This window comes from Notamacropus eugenii, chromosome 5 (assembly GCF_028372415.1).
Source record: "Notamacropus eugenii isolate mMacEug1 chromosome 5, mMacEug1.pri_v2, whole genome shotgun sequence".
Taxonomy (NCBI): Eukaryota; Metazoa; Chordata; class Mammalia; order Diprotodontia; family Macropodidae; genus Notamacropus; species Notamacropus eugenii.
Window position 1 is genome coordinate 36,826,652 of NC_092876.1, and position 17,015 is coordinate 36,843,666.

The 17,015-nt window shown below is 45.6% G+C and overlaps 1 protein-coding gene across 5 annotated transcripts in view; it reads right to left on the reverse strand.

The window, feature by feature from the left end:
* The window catches only part of MORN1 (MORN repeat containing 1), a 217,263-nt gene that overhangs the window by 60,961 nt on the left and 139,287 nt on the right, over positions 1-17,015 (reverse strand). For all 5 annotated transcript variants that reach the window (XM_072608582.1, XM_072608581.1, XM_072608580.1 and 2 more), the window contains exon 12: positions 16,495-16,556. In XM_072608582.1, coding sequence (XP_072464683.1) covers positions 16,495-16,556 — 62 coding nt within the window. The remainder of the gene's footprint in view (positions 1-16,494; positions 16,557-17,015) is intronic.

Below are 17,015 nucleotides of genomic sequence, written 5' to 3' on the forward strand. Positions count from 1 at the left end.
GTGCCTGGAGAAGCAGCATACAAATGCTGTAGGACCTCATTTCAATTTTTATAGAAATTCTCATGTCTCACCCAGGACCCTTCCCATACGTCCTGAAACCAACCTCAGGATTCAAGCAAGTTGTGGGTTAGTAGCTATTCACCTCTATTGCTTACAAGCCCCAACTGGGACGTGTCTTTTACCAAGCCAACCAAAAAACCTTCTTCATTCAAAGGAAAAACATTCAACTAAGTGGCACTGAGAAACCAGTTACAAGAAGGAGCTTCCTTTTTTGCTTCCTCTACCCCATGCACTATACATATAGGACTTCACATAGGTTGCCACAATATAAGTTAGGATTCTAAAAAAAAAATCTTAATAGCATTGAGATGCATGAGTTAACCTAATGATTAAATGCAATGTAGGTGGATATAAAGTCTTACGCTTGGATTTAAAAAATTAACTTCACAATATAGGATGGAGGGCATATTTAATAGTGGGTTGTTTATAGTTTTGGGTGTACAGGGCATTCAGGGAGGACTAGCTCCTCCGGTGTGAGGGCTTGCTGAACCCTTTTCAGGACTGCTCATCCACCTTGGGTGTCCACCTGATTTACCCACCTCTCACTCATGGCTCCAAGAAACTGTTAGCACATGCATTGGTCACATCTCAGTAAACTGTCTCAGCGGACAGGTTAAACCAGGTTGAGGGTAACTGATAGGTCTCAAACCTGTTGGTGAGGTAGGGCGATGTCTGTCCCATGCATGTGAAGACTTCCCCTGTGGAAGAGAATGGGTGGATAACAATTTGTTCCAAAGGACATGAAGGTGGCTGCAGCAGGCACCACGGGGTGATTAGAGCTTAGTCAGGCATAGAAGATGCCAAGGTCATCCACTGCATCTTGGGTCATCACCAGTTATACTGACATGTGTCCTTCCCAGTTGACTCGGGAAGGTTGGTGACTTTGTGTAACTGCCTCACTTAAATCCAATTCAAGCATGAGTCAAGACTTTCTCCCCTAATGTCTTTAGTCCTCTTTGAAAACAAAGAACAAACAGTAACAGTTTGAAAAAGATCTGGGGGTTTTAGTAGACCACAAGCTCAACATGAAGCAACAGTGTAACAAAGTCCCTTAAAAAGCTATTGTGACCTTGGGCTACGGTAAGAGGGGAAGATATCCCAGGAAGAAGGAAGTGATAGTACTATTATACTCTCTCCTGGTCAGATCACATATTCAGTTCTGGGTCTGAGAACCACAGTTCAAGGATGCTATGGATCAGTTGAAGAACAATCACAGGAGGGCAGCCCAGTTGGTAGAAAGTCTTGAATCCATATCATGGCTGAAGGAACCAGGGATGTTTAGCCCAGATAGAAGGCTCAGGGTGCATGCTAGCTGTCTTTAAGTAGCTGAAGGGCTGTCCTATAGAAGAAATCCCACAGAGAACAGTCTGGATATCAGGAAGTATCTCATCATAGAGTGATCCTAAGATGAGATGAACTGCTTTAAGAAATATAGGTTTCTCCCTCACTGGATGTTTTCAAGTATAGGCTGACTAACCACTTTTTGGGTATGTCATGGTAGTATAATTCCTTGTGGCCATTGATGTCCTTTTCTAAAATTCTACGAATCTTTGATTCTGTGGAAGGACAATTATAAAGAAAATCTACGTTTGGACAACACGGGGGTTCTAAGGAAATAAGTAGCCAATAGCATTCACACGTTTAAGGTGGCATCCTGCTGGAGATTTTCTCTGTCTCTCATACTACTGGCTAGTTCTCCTCCCCAACAATGTTGCCAACATCCTCAATTGGTGTCACTGGTTTGCAAGCTGACATTTACATTGAACTGCTCCCTGCACCATGCCTGGCATATAGTAGGCGCTTAATAAATGCTTGTTTGCTGCTCTATGCTGACATACCCCCCCCCTTCATACCCCTCCCTACATTGTCACCTGTTGTTCTTCAATTCCAGAATGGACTCTTTTTGCTTATAGTACCAGTAACTATTTAGTAAAATTTTGTTGTTGGTTTGGTTTTTTTTTTAGATTTCAGACTCCAACCAGCCACATCCAGTCAGCTAGCTAAAGTAGCGCTCATGTTCTTAGGTTTATATTTTCAGCTGCTCTTCATCTGTTGACACTCTCAATTCCAAATACTTATCTAAGTTATGGTATAAAAATCCTGTTTTTAACTCTTATTATACCACTGAGTTGGGAGCTATAGTCCTTTAAATCATCCTGAGAGCCCCACTGGGCAAAACCACAAAGGAACCGGGTAGAGGTATGATGAGGAGATTCCTTTCAACCCACACCATGCAAATTCCTCTATATGGACAAGTGACCTCTTTCCATCAGACAGTGCTTGGCTTCTGGTCCTCCTCCTACCTGCCTGACCCTTCCTTCACCATCTCCACCCAAGTCATGCCCTGCTACCTGTGGGTGTTGCACAGGGCTGCATCCTGGGCTCTTTTCTTTTTTCTTCTTCTTCCGTACTACTTCACTTGACAATTTTATCAGTTCCCATGGGTTAAATTTTTATCTCTAGAATGATGATTCCAAATCTCAAATCAGCTCTAACCCTCAGTCTCCTATCTCTAACTTCCTTTTGGACAGCTAGAACTGGATGTCCCACAGACATCTTAAACTCAACATGTACAAAGGCAAACTCACTTTCTGTTCCCCCAAACCCTTCCCTCTTCCTAACTTCCTTTTTAAGGTCCCTATTAACTTATCAAGGACACCACCATCCTCTCAGTCATGCAGGCTTGCAACCTAGGTGTCATCTGGATTCTCCACTGTCTCTCACCAATCCATCCCCCACATCCAATCTGTCACCAAAACCTGTTAATTCTATCTTTGTAACATCTCTCACATACTCCTCCTTCTCTCCTCTGACACTGCCCCCATCCTGGTGAAGGCCATTATCACCTCATGGCTGGACTATGGTGAGTCTGCCTGCCACAGGTCTCTCCCCACTCCACCCTATAGTCCACTAGCTAGCAAAATAAATATCTTAATGCACAGATCTGGACATGTTGCCCCTCCCACCCCGCCCATTGAATAAATTCCAGTGTAACCTATTACCTTTTAGGATCAAATATAAAATCCTCTTTTTAGAGTTCAAAGCCCTTTGTAACTTGGTCTCTTCCTACCTTGCCAGTCTTTTCCCACTGTACTCCTTCCTTCCAAATAGTCTTCAAGCAAGCCTCCTGACCTTTCCTCTATCTCTCAACTCTGTGCTAACCTCCTCCAGCACACACACTGCTCTGCTCCCTGGACTCCCTTTCTTAGCGTCAAATGGTGGAGGTGATGCCATTCTGCATGACTTTTCTCATTTGCCATACTGGGCTGGAAAGGTAGGAAAAATAAGGGTATTCTTGTCATAGTTTGGGCAACTCTAGGGGAGTGGAGAGAAGCCTGGATCAAAGGTCAGAGGCCTCGATTCATAAAATGTCCCTGCTGCTGACTATCTGTGTAAATGTAAAAGGTCCCTTGGTCTCTGGGACTCAGTTTCCTCATCAGTCAAATGAGAGGATTGGACTATATGCTCCTTTCCTTTCCAGATCTAAATCTTTTGATGTCATGAAATTATTTCTATAGGTCATTACATGAATGACCCAGTATAGTATAGTAATTTGTTGTTCAGTTGTGTCTGACTCTTTGTGACCCCAGGAACCATGCTATTCCTGGGGTTTCCTTGGCAAAGACACTGGGATGGTTTGCCATTCCCTTCTACATCTCATTTTACAGATGAGGAAACTGAGGCAAACAGAGTAAAGTCACTTGTCCAGGGTCACACAGCTAGTGAGTGTCTGAGGCCAAATTTGGACTCACAGTGATGATAAGTCTTCTTGACTTTAGGCCCAGCACTCTACCCACTGTACTACCCATAGTAGTAGCTAGCTCTTTAAGGTCTGTAAAGCTCTTCATATATGTTATCTCATTTGATCTTCACAACAACCCTGGGAGATTTGTTGCCATAGTTTAGTCATTTTCAGTTGCATTTTACCCTTTGTGATTCTGTTTAGGGTTTTCTTGGCTAAGATATTGGAGTATCTTCCTTCTCCAGCCCATTTTACAGATGAGTAAACCTGAGGCAAAGAGGGTTAAGTGACTTGCTAGTAAGTGTCTAAGGCTAGATTTCAGTTCGACGCTGGGAGATAGGTGCTACTATCATCCTCTTAGCCCAGTGCCTGGCACATTGTGTTTGTCCTTTGTTTTCCAAGAGGATCATGACTCTCTAAGCCTGGAGGGTCCAAAAACAGAAGGAAGGAAGGAAGGAAGGAAGGAAGGAAGGAAGGAAGGAAGGAAGGAAGGAAGGAAGGAAGGAAGGAAGGAAGGAAGGAAGGAAGGAAGGAAGGAAGGAAGGAAGGAAGGAAATCTAGCTAGTAAACCCCAAGTTAATTGGGCAGCTTCTGGACCACCTTTGGAGAGGAGAAGGAGAGAGAGAGGGAGAGGGAGAAGACTAGCTGAGTTACCGAGTTAGCTGGGTCCCCATTCAGGCAGCTCGGTCTTCTTAGAGGTTGCTTTTGTCCTTCGTTTTTGAAGAGGACCATGACATCTTTCCCTCGCTCCCCATTCCCTTCCTTCTCTCCTCTTTCCCTCCCTCTTTCCCCATCTTATGGATGAGGAAACTGAGGCTGATGATCTCATAACTTGCCCAAGCTCACACAGTCCATAAAAGTCCAAGGCAGTACTTGTGCTCACAAGCTCCTGACTGAGTTCAGTACCTTATTCCTCTAGCTCACTCAGAGTTTTCAGGACTGGACCAATAACGTGGGCGAGAGCCCTGGACGGTCCTTACGTCCTGGCAGACGTCGATCCTCCTTGGAATCGCCGTCTCTTCTCTCCCTTTCCCACAGTCCCTCACTTCCGTGGGTCGCACACTTTCCTTTGCCTTCGTATATTTTCTCGTGCCTCTCGCTCCTACGCCTTCTCCTTCAGGGAGTGGAAAGCCAAGCCCTTGGCGTCTCCTTTGGCAGGCCGGGGTGGGGGCTCTTCCCATTGCTCGTCTTCCTGAATGCCAGTCAAGTTTTTCCGGAGGTATGGGTCCAAGGCTGACGCACGTTTTTGCCAGTGCGTCCTTGTGTTGTGTTTACCTTGTTCTCTCACCATCTGCTCAGCATTATTTTCATCCTCCACGTTTTCCACCCCCCAAGTTTGGCTCCGTGACTGCGTCCTGCAGCTCAAACATAATGCTCCAAGTAAGATAATAGCGGACTGAGAGCCGGCCTGCGGCAAAGCTGGGGCCCTTTGGTAGCTCCCCTCCTGATCAGGTCTTCAGCCAGCCTTGGGGAAGGCATCCACGCCATCCGCACTGAGCAAAGACGTGGTGGTTTTGCAGTTCCATGTGGTATGTGCCAAGCAGATAATGCAATAATCACCGTGGAACAGACTGTACCATCGAGGAGAGGCTAATAGGCACGAGCTCCTCAGGTTCGTCCAAAGCCAAGCGATCCTCAGCGCACTATCAGCAATGACATGCCCTTCTGTTGTAGAGAGAACGAGTTGCCCTGGGAAGTGCCTGGGAAGGACTTTTTCTCTCCTCATAAAACACCTTGCAGTTTCTTGGAAGAATACAGAGAATAAGAACATAGAAAATGACAACAATTCGGGATCTCCTCGCTAAGAGATGCGATGAGTAAACTTGCTGGGTTATGCCTTTCGCCTTTGTTTGAAGGTCTGGTCCTCGTGCACAGCTGAGGAGTCTCTGTGGTCCCTTTATCCTGGGAGTAACTGAGTCCTGGTCGGGTCTTGTCCAAAGGAGCCTTGAACTTGGAGTCCAGAAACATTGGGGTGGCGGGGTGGGGGGAGAGTGGGGATGAGTCCTGGGTGTGCTTGTTACTACCTGCGTGACAAACTGTTTCTCCCTTCTAGTTTTCAAATACCCAGTTTAGAAAATGAAGGGCTTAGATTAAATAGACCCTTCCCCTCTTCTAAATACCGAATTTATCTCTTTATCCAGCCTACTTTTTGAAAGCAACAATTTAAAGTTAGCAATTCAACTTTTTCCCTTCCCTTCCCTTCCCTTCCCTTCCCTTTCCCTTCCCTTTCCCCTTCCCTTCCCTTCCCTTTCCCCTTCCCTTCCCTTCCCTTCCCTTCCCTTCCCTTCCCTTTCCCTTCCCTTCCCTTCCCTTCCCTTCCCTTCCCTTCCCTTCCCTTCCCTTCCCTTTCCCTTCCCTTTCCCCTTCCCTTCCCTTCCCTTTCCCCTTCCCTTTCCCTTCCCTTTCCCCTTCCCTTCCCTTTCCCCTTCCCTTTCCTTCCCTTCCCTTCCCTTCCCTTCCCTTCCCTTCCCTTCCCTTCCCTTCCCTTTCCCTTCCCTTTCCTTTCCATCTCCCTTCTCTTTCCTTCCAGACTTATGCTTTTATCTACATAGCAAGTTGTATGGGAACGCTCTCCACCAATACAGAATAAATCAATAAACAAAAATCCCATAGCATGCATTTATTTGGCATCAGTCCGCTAGGTGGTGCCATAGTGATAGAGTGCCTAGAGTCAGGAAGACATCTTCATGAGTTCAAATCCAGCCTCAGACACTAGCTGTGTGACCCTGGGCAAGTCATTTCACTCTGTTTGTCTCAGTTTTCTTTTGAGTAAAATGGGAAGGAAACGGCAAAACCAGTATCTTTGCCACACACATGACAATGGGGTCATGAAAAGTCAGACATGACTGAAATAGCAACAACCACAAATGCTAAACCTGGTGCTACATATAGAAATATAATAAAGGAAACAGTCCTTACCAGCTAAGGGCTTGCATTCTTTTTTTTTTTTTTTGAAGCAATCAGGTGACTTGCCCAAGGTCACACAGCTAGTAAATGTCTAATGTCAAATTTGAACTCAGGTCCTCCTGACTCTGTTCACTATAGCACCACCTAGCTGCCCCTCAACAAGGACATTTAGTGAGTCCTCTATCCTTGTCTCCTCCTCTTCCTCTCTTCCTCCTCCTGCTGTAAATTCATCAGTATAGGAAGGCCCCAGGGAAAAGCTCCTTCTGCAGTGCAGTTTGACCTGTTTTGGGCACTGGATCAGTCAGTCAGAAGACACTTATTAAGCTCTAACTATGTTCTAGGTACTGGGCTAAGCCCCAGAGATACAAAGAAAGGCAAAACTGCAGCATCTTTCCTCAAAGAGCTGACAGTCTAACAGAGGAGACAATGTGTTTCTAGCACAGGAACATCCAAGATAAATGCAGAGTAAAAAGAAGTAACCTTGGAGGGGAAAGCTTTAGCCCAGGATAGGCCTCCTATAAAAGGTCATGTTTGAGCTGAAAGAAGCCAGGGAGGCTAAGAGGCAGAGGTGAGGAAGGAGAGTGTTCCAGGTATGGGGCACAGCCAATACAAAGGCTTGGAGATGGGAGTTGCAATGCCACATGCAAGAAACAATTCTTGCACCAAGAAAGCTGGAATGTAGTGATCATGGAGGATCGCTGATAAATGAAATGACTTGTTCAAGTTCACACAGCTAGTATTTGCCAGAGACAGGACTGGAAACCAGATCTTCCTAACACTGAGACCTCTGCACTACCTACTAGGCCATAGTACCTCCCCTCCTCTATACTTTACAGTCATATGCAGTTGCCTACTGCACTGAAAGGTGTGGTCACACAGCCATAAGCAGTGTCAGAGGAAGGACTTGCACTCAGTTCTTTCTTGTTCTAAGACCAACAGTTTCTCCCCCATATGTGCATATATATATACGTATATATATATATGTATGTATATATTTACACACGCATACACACTTACCTATATACATATGCACTATAAATAAAAACTCATAAAGTTCTTAGTAGATAAATGATAAAAAGATAGGAACAGTTTTCAAAAGAAGAATTAGAAACGATACGAAAGGCTTCTCCAATTATTAGTAATAAGAAAAATGCAAATTTAAACAAGCCTGAGGTTTCACTTCACTCTCAGCAAATTGGCAAAGATGATAAAAGACAGAAATAGTCCATGTTGGTGAGGCTGTGGAAAGTAAGGCACATTAACTAATAAGCTGTTGATAAAGCTATGAATTGACCCAAACATTGCGGAAATCAATTTAGAATCAAGTGAGAAATGCCCCCGATCATTCATACCCTTTGACTGAGAGATCCTACCACTAGGAGGTCAAAGGCAGAAAGAGTGGCCCCATATACAACAAACTATTCATAGCAGTCTTTCTTGTGGTAGCAAAAAAAACTAGAAACAGATACGCGTCTGTCAACTAGAAACGGTGGAGCAAATTGTGTTCTATGAATGCAACAGGATATCATCCTGTTGTAAGAAATGGTGGAAATGAGGAATCTGGAGAAAATGGAAAGATTTACCTGAATAAAGTGAGATGTGGTGAAGAAGGAAGAGAATACATCCCACGAATACAATAAAACCAGTAGACAATAGAAAGGTGGCCCTGGATACAAGTGTAGGATGTTATATGTGTTGCTGAAACTGGTCACTCTGTGCAATGGTTTGGCTAAACTGCTTTATATTGTTACAAGGCAGGGATTACTGTGAGCGTAGGAGGTAGTATACTTGGAAATAACTGAAATGAAAAACTAAAAGGCATCAAGATAATGTCCTTTTTAAATATAGGCAAAGGAGCCTGCCATTCCTCTGGAGAGAAAGAATGAAGGGGTTATACAGATGTTGTTCTGTCCCCATCAATGATTTTTTTTTCCAACTGTATTACTTTCTGTTCTTGCCCTACTCTCTTGAAGAGAACACAGCTGGCTTCAGGACCTCTGAACATTGTGGGGAAAATTTCCGACTGGAGTAAAAAGTATTCCATTTATGCTGTATCATTCATTCATTGTCTTGCATTTGACTTGTTTTCAGTTTCATATCAGAAATACACTTTACTGCACAAAAACTCTTTCCAGATTAAGATTCAGAGTTGTTCAGTTACATAGTTGTTCCAGGAATTCTTGGTCCTGTGTTGAAGGATCTAACTTTATCCTAAATGGAATGAAGAAAGGAAGTCAACAGAGATAGAGTGAAAGAAAGAAGGCAGGAAGGAAGGAAGGAAGGAAGGAAAGAAGGAAGGAAGGAAAGAAGGAAGGAAGGAAGGAAGGAAGGAAGGAAGGAAGGAAGGAAGGAAGGAAGGAAGGGAGGGAGGAAGGGAGGGAGGAAGGGAGGAAGGGAGTGAAGGAGGAAGGGAGGGAGGAAGGCAGATACTACTACCCTGTCCTAGAAGACTATTCTCTTAGGTATCTCCATCTCCACAAAGGATGACTGAACAGCAAAGCTGAAGGAATCTTCTATATGTCACTTGATCCCTCATATCATGGAGGAGGAAATAGGCCCTTCTGATTTGTGTCAAGGGGTTTGCCAAAGTCAGCGGCATCCTGGAGACTCAAATGAAATTCTGCTGAATTCCAGCCTGATGATCTTTCTGCTAAAACACACTGCTTACAAAACTCCTTTTGACTATCAACAAGGACTTATTAAACCCCTTCTGTATGCCAAAAACTGTACTAAGCACTAGAGATACTGGAGATGCTTCAAAAGCTTACAGAATAATGGGGCAGGGGGGACAGGAAGACAACCATCTACAAAAAAATTATAGGATAAAAAGGGAGTAATCTCAGAGGAAAGGAAAGTAAGGGGGATCAGGAAAGGCTTCATATAGAAGGTAGGACTTTGTGTTTCAGTTGTTTTAGTTGAATCCAACTCTCTGTGTTCTCGTTTGGGATTTTCTTGGCAAAGATCCTGGAGTGGTCTGCCATTTCCTTCTGCAGCTCATTTTGCAGATGAGGAAACTGAGACCAACAGGGTTCAGTGACTTGCCAGGGGTCATCCAGCTAGTAAGTAACTGAGGATTGATTTGAACTCAGGTCCTCCTGACTTTAAGGCCACTGCCCTATCCATTGCATCACCTAGCTGCTCTAGGGACTTTGGTTAAGGCTTGAATGAAGCCAAGAGGTAGCAGTGAGCAGGGAGAGAATCCCAGTCATGAGGGGCAGTCATTGAAAATGCCCAGAGTCAGGAGAAAGAGTATCCTGTGCCAGGAATAGAAAAGAGACCAGGGTCCCTGGCTCTTAGGGGATATGGAAGGAAGGTGCGTGCAGCAAGACTGGGAAGGTAGAAAGGGGTCAGGTCTTTAGGGCTATGAACTCCAAACTGAGGATTTTATCTTGGATCCTGAAGGTGATTAGGTGCCACTGGAACTTATCGAGTAGTGGGGTGGCATGGTTAGACCTTCACTTTAGGAAGGTCAGTTTTACAGCTGAGTGAGTGGAGGATGAACTGGAGGAGGAAAGCCAGGAGGAAAAAGACCTGGATTCATTTTACACAAGAGGAAACTGAGGCCCAAAGCCACACAGGGAGGAAGTGCTTTATACTCTTGCTGACTTTCACCTGGACTATTGCAGAGTGCTGCTAAGAGGAATTTTGACTTCTTGTCTCTTCCCCCTCACCCCTGATCCTTAATGCATCTTCCACTTAGCTAATAAAATATTTTAAAGTACAAGTCTCACTGTGTTATTCTACTACTCAAAAACCTCTAGTGCTCCTAATTGCCTTTATAATACAAATGTGTCTGCTTTTGTAGACTTGGTGAACATTCTTCCCCTCTGTGTAGCCTATGTTCCAGTGAAACTGGCCAAGCTTCTGTTCCATGTACTTGGAATTACATCTCCTAGCTGGGCCTCCTGCTTCTCCACCTCTGAGATGTCCAACTCCCTTCTATCTGTCCCTCTCTCTCTTCTATCTCTCTCTCTCCCATCTGTCACCTCCTAGAGGAAACTTTTCCTGATATCCTTAGTTGTTAGTGTCCTTTCCTCTCTCCTCAAATGACCTTGGACAGAGAGATGTTAATAATTTGTTTCTTGGGGACAGCTAGGTGGCACAGTGGATAAAGCACTGGTCTGGGAGTCAGAAGGATCTGAATTCCAATCTGGTCTCTGATATTTACTGGCTGTGTAACTCTAGGCAAACCACATAACCCTGATAACCTCCAAAAAAAGTATGTTGTGCATAGAATAGGTGCTTTTTGGCTTGGTTTGTTGGACTGGAGGGGACAAATAATTTTGAGGCCACCTAAGTTCCTTGCAGGGTAGACTAAGACCTTATGCTTGGAGAGGAATTTGCTAGAGAGGGTATAGGAGCCAAGGCCAGGCTCCTGGGGTGGGGGAAGGAGTTGGGACAGTCACACTGGGTTGGCATTAATCTAGTTAGAGGGAACAGAATAAGCAGTGGTCAATGATATGTACTCTTAGGGGTGTCCTGGAAATATCTTCTCTGTCTGAATTCTATCCTCAGAGATATTCCTTCCCTCAGGGTTAGGGTACTACAACCTATTGAAATGTCAAAGCTTGAAGTAGTGGGGGTAGGGGTGTTAGAATGTAAGGCTTGAAGTTAATAGACTGCCAGAAGGGTTCTGTCCCCCAATAGGAAGTCAAGGCTCCTCTCTCAGCCTCAGTTTCCCCAACTGTGAAAGAAGGATAAAAGCTCCTGCCCTTTCTGCGAGCTTAGATGAGACCACATATGCCAAGCGCTTTATAATGATGGTGTACCTGCTATTAACCTATTTTAGCTCTTAACTGGGAATGAATTTATCCGAGCCATTGCACCATGCCAGTGGCCAGCACTGGGTTAGCTCAGATGCAGGACCATGGCAGAAAGCAGACTCCCGAGCCCAGGCACAGCTGAGGCATCAGGCCTTGTGAGGGGCAGGGGGAACACGAGGGATGGAAAGAGGGCCCAGGTGTCGGAAGGAACAGGAATCACGATAAACAGCTGACATTTATATAGGCCCTTACGGTTTACCAAGTGCTTTGCCTACATTATCTCATTTGAAATGGTGCAGAAGGGGAAGGTGAGAAAGTGCCAAAGACACGCTTGGCACAGGGCCCAACTGGCTGAGGGTGAGGCTGTCCCGCCTCTCTCTGTCCACTTCCCTGTGAGAAGTATCTCTCCCAGACTGGGTGCAGGAAGTGTGGGGGCTGGGCCAGAGGAGTTAGGTTTCCTCATTTGGGGCCACTTTGGCCACTGGGAAAGCTCTGGCCCCAGGGAGGTTGGGGCTGGGGACAAAGGGGAGGGCAGAAAACCTTAAGGCTCTTTCTTCCCCCTTCCTTCCCCCTGGGCTTTCCCAGAATTTCACCTCTCCCAGGCTTGCCTCTACCTAACTTCCTCTGGTTTCAAAGCTGTTCCCTCCCTACTTCCCACCCTCACCGTAAGCCTCCTAGACACAGTGAGCAAAGGCACTTTACCCAAGTAAAATATTTAAAAAGATAAGATAGGAAAGATAAGAAGCCCGCTTAGAAGGCTATCAGACTAATCCATTTGCATAAGCACTTCAGGTAGATTAGGTTTAGGGCGGCCTCCCCTGGGAAAGGCCACCCTCACTAGATTCTTTTTCCCAAGGGAAAAGAGAGGGGTTTGGGCTGCCCTCTCTCCAAATGTAAATGTCCAACACAGACTCCTTCTGACCAGGCTGGCAGGGGGTAATCTGGTGGGCAACAGGAGACTTCCTCCAACTCCTGAGTCCTTAGGCTCCTTAACCTAGAAGGGTCCTCAGAGGCCCCCTAGTCCAACCACCCATTTTACAAATAAGGAAACTGAGGAACGGAAAATGGTGGTTCTGAGGCCATAGGATCAGAAAAGATCAGAGGGAGCTGGAAAACCCCAAATGGGGTCATAACAGGCCATGACGAAACAACACAGTAACAATTCCTCATCTGTCAAAACAGAAGTTGGACTTGATGATTTGTAAGGTCACTTTAAGTTCTAAATCTACATTTTTATAACCTTATGACCCCAGTCTTCCTAATGTAAAGCCTGTTCTGTTTTCTTTTCTCACTGTACAATATGGCCACTGAGCTTTGAGCTGGAAACCCCAGATCATGTGAATGGTGGTTTGGGTGGGAGAAAAACGATGGATTTTAGTGGAAGAGGTAGGGATCTCCTAAGTTTGGGATTATGCGGTTTTCTTTCTTCTGGGGGTATATGTGAGATATATTCTCTCATCTACCCCTATCCCCATGCCCAGCATCTTTAATGTAATACTTGTGGCTCATCCCTCATTTTGAAAAAGAACTAATGATATCATGGGGTGATGTCTTGACTGAAGCATGAACTGGATTTAAGTGAGGCAAGCTTACATACAATCATCAGCCTCACTTTCTCTTCCAGAGTCATCACAGTCCAGTGGCAGGACAAAAGTCAAGACACCTGGTGATGACTCGGGATGCAGTGGATGACCTTGGCATCTTTGATACTGACTAAGCTCTAAGCTCTCCACAGCACCTGCTTCAGCTGCCATCATGGCTGTTGGATCAAATTGTTCTCATCTGCCCATTCTGCAGGGGGAAGTCTTCACATGCTTGGGGTAGACATCTCCCTAATTCACTAACAGGTTTGAAGCCCCTTGGTTACCCGCAGCCTGGTTCAGTTCATCTACTGAGACAGTTTACCAGGGTGTGGTTGTTGTGTGTGCTACAGTTTCTTGGAGCCATAGGTGAGAGTTGGGAGACAGGTGGACACCAAAAGTGGATGAGCAACCCTGACAAGGACTTGATATGCCCTCGCACCAGAGGTGCTAGTCCTCCTGAATGTCCCATACACCCCAGATGTTCAATAAATGTTCATTGAATGAATGAACCCACTTGAAGTCATTCAATAGTTTTATAGAACTTAAGAGTAACTCACTCAACATTCTCTCTGAAGTCAGACAAGGCAGGACCCGGGTTGAAAACCTTTTTCTGTGTGGACTCTGTAACCCTGGGATATTCACTTAACTTCCCTAGACCTCATTTTCCTCATAAAATAATTGAGGGGGGTTGGACCAGCACAGTGCCTGACACACAGTAGGTGCTTAATAATGACTGTTGATTAACTGATGGCCCTGAAGTCCCTTCTGGCTCAACATATATGGCCCTATAATCAAGAATGAACAGTGAATTTGGTGAGCACATTCGGATCATGATCTTATGTTGGACATGGCTTTGCCAGTGCTTTTTGATAATCATTAGCCTCCATCCTGGAAGGTTTTCCGCACTTTGGGCCCTTTGTATCATGTTCCTCTTGGCCTGAGGAATCTGATCTGATCCATGGAGAAAATTCCTTTCTGAAAACTGGGCTGTGGTTCTGACCTACCCCACGAGAACATTTCCTAGGCCTGGAGATGATGTTAGCCGGTTGGCTAGGTTCCAGCGTGTCTGAATACTCCTTCTGCCTTTAATCAGCCCCGGGAAAGACTCTGGGCTGGCTTGCCTTTCTCATGATTTCTGTTTTCATTCCTCATTAATCTCAGTGGAGCTGATTATGTGTGGCCAGCTAGATTGTCCATGATCTGGGTCCTGGGTTAGGCAACAAAGAGGCTTAGGATTCTCTTTGTGTTACTCTGATAACATGATAGGAAAGAATTTCTGTCCCATTAACAGACTTCTCTAAGGTTGGACTCAGAGTGAAGACACACCTGTACACTTGGGGAAAGCAGAGGCTCAAGCAGTCTGAGACAACTCCAGACATCCCACCTTGCAGATGGCACAGTCAGACACCTGCCTCAGGCTGTGCCTCTTTGCTTGAGCAGATGAGTGTCTGCCAATCAGAAGAGAAAGAGATTTAGCAGCCATTCTCTCGGTCCCCTTTGTATCATGCACCGAGCCTTATTTCAGTACAAATGTCCAACTGTGTTTTCTGTGTCCCAGCAGCCTTTCTTGTCAGTCATTCTTCAGCTTGTGAAAAGCTCAGGAATGAACAGGCTAGCCATGGGCTGCCTTCTCTGGGGCTTGTTTCTCCTGGTATTTGCTGCTAGGAAGGTGGTGTTTCAGACTGGCTACTTCCTTCATGCCACCCGTTTGTGGGGAACACCAGGAAAGCTTTTGAGTTGGCGTTGAGGGTGTTTCAGGATTACCCAGTAGTTGAGAAACAAGATGATCCATTGACCCCATTGTCAAGGATGCTAAAGGAACCCTCATGTCCTGCAGTCAAGTTCTGGGGTCAAGGTTGGGGTAGGGGATTTAGTTGTGTGTGACAGGGTGGCATTTAAACGTCCTGTTTTCTTAAGGCAAGTGTAACTGGATTCTCCAGCATGGGTTGGTCTTCTGAAGAAACAGGAATATTGATATCAGATTGAATGGTTTGTTGTTTTTTTTTAAGCAAAAATACAAAGATTTCCTGCCTGGCAATTGGGAGCACTAGTTACATGCTCCGAGTCTTCAAATGACAGCAGGGTCAGTCATTTAGAAATGACCTAATGAGTAGACACGCATGGTCTAAGGCAGGGATTCTTAGCCTGGGGTCCATGTAATTGTTTTTAAATGTGTTTGGACAACTGTATTTCAGTAGAATTGTATCTGTTTGTAATGTTATGCATATTATTTTATGCACTTCAAATATGATTCTGAGAAGGGGTCGGTAAGTTTCACCAGCTTGCCCGAGGTCCAGAGCATACAACCCCTGGTCTAAGATGATCCCTTTTGTACCTGGGACTCAGGTACCTGTTGGCCAATGGATGCTACAGAAAGACAGGCCTTTCTGAAAGTCAGCTGGCAATAATTTGTAGCATCCTCTTGGGCACATTCCCAAGCTGGGCTGGGAAATTTTTAGGTTTCTCTTAAAGCTTTAGGCGTTCTGGCATAAGACGTGAGATACTGCTGGTGTCTTTTGTTCAGTCACGTCTGACTCTCATGGCCCCATTTGGGATTTTCTTGGCAGAGATAGTGGAGGGGTTTGCCATTTCCTTCTGCAGCTCATTTTACAGATGAGGAAACTGAGGTCAACAGGGTTCAGTGACTTGCCTGGGGTCACCCAGCTAGTAAGTATCTGAGGATGGATTTGAACTCATGAAGATGAGTCTTCCTGACTCCTAATCCTAGTGCTACATGGTACCACCTAACTGCCCATCAGGCGAGATGGCCTAGGGCTAAAACAAACAATTTAAAACCCAAAGCTACCTTGGAGCTCAGAATCAAACAAATCACTCCCATTGTCCACTCTATTTTTACACAACATTTTATAGACTTCCTATGATGGTACTAAACAACAGGGTCCCTGTTTGTAGGGATAATAAGAAAGCAAAAGGGTGAAGAATTCCCATTGCTGGGTGTCCCCCCAGACCCATCCAGCAGGCGGAGGGCTGGATGCTGGGGAGATAAGGACAGAAACAAAACAGCCTCTGCAGGCCTTGGGGAGGTTACATACTGGGCTACAGAATCTCCTCCCGGAGTTCTCCACTGAACTAAACTCATGCCTTAGGTACCCAGTGGGCCAGACCTCTTAAAAACACCAAGGAGAGACAGCTAGTGGCACTTGGTCAGTAATGTATCCACGCCCCGCTGCAAGCAAACCAAGCCCATCATCCTTCTACTTAGTCTTTCAGAGATGGTTCCATGGGCTAACCAGCCTGGTCCACCAGGTGCATGGATAGTGCAGGTGTGATAATGAGGGTCGATGGAAGGCAGGCCATTGCCTGGAAGGAAATATGCTATTTCCCCAAATAGAAACACCTGTTAACTATCTGGGGAGAAGCACCTCGTTAAGGAGAAACCAACCTCCCACTGAGTGATGGAGAGAGTGAGAGAGCCCACCTGCGTTGTGGAAGCTTTTTCTTCGATTTCACCATCTTCTCAGAACATCGATGGTCTTCCTTCTGGAAGTAGAAAGGAGGGGTGGGGACGGAGGACAGAGGAAGGGAATAACAACAAAGGAAACCATTTAGAGGAGCTGGAAACAAAAATGGATTGAATTTAGAATCCTTGGTATTCTAAAGTGAAAATAACTTTAATGAAATAGGGCAGCTTTAACAGGGTGACTGACCCTGTCCTTGTGTATATCCCTAATTTTGGCCCATCACACCACCTCGAATGCCACCTCTGCCCTCCCACCCACCCACTCCCCAGACCTGGCTGAGGGGCCAGCTGCCAAGACAGCAGCTACAAACACTAGCAGCTCCCCCACCTCTGCCAAATGCTGCTCTCACTTCCTGGAAAGCAGCTCCGTCCCTGGGCCCTGCCCAGCTTCTCAGAGACAGAGGGTGGTGAATGGAGCTCTGGAGCAGAGAACCAAGAGAACCTGGCGGGTTTGGGGGTGGGGGGTCGGCTCCAAAGAG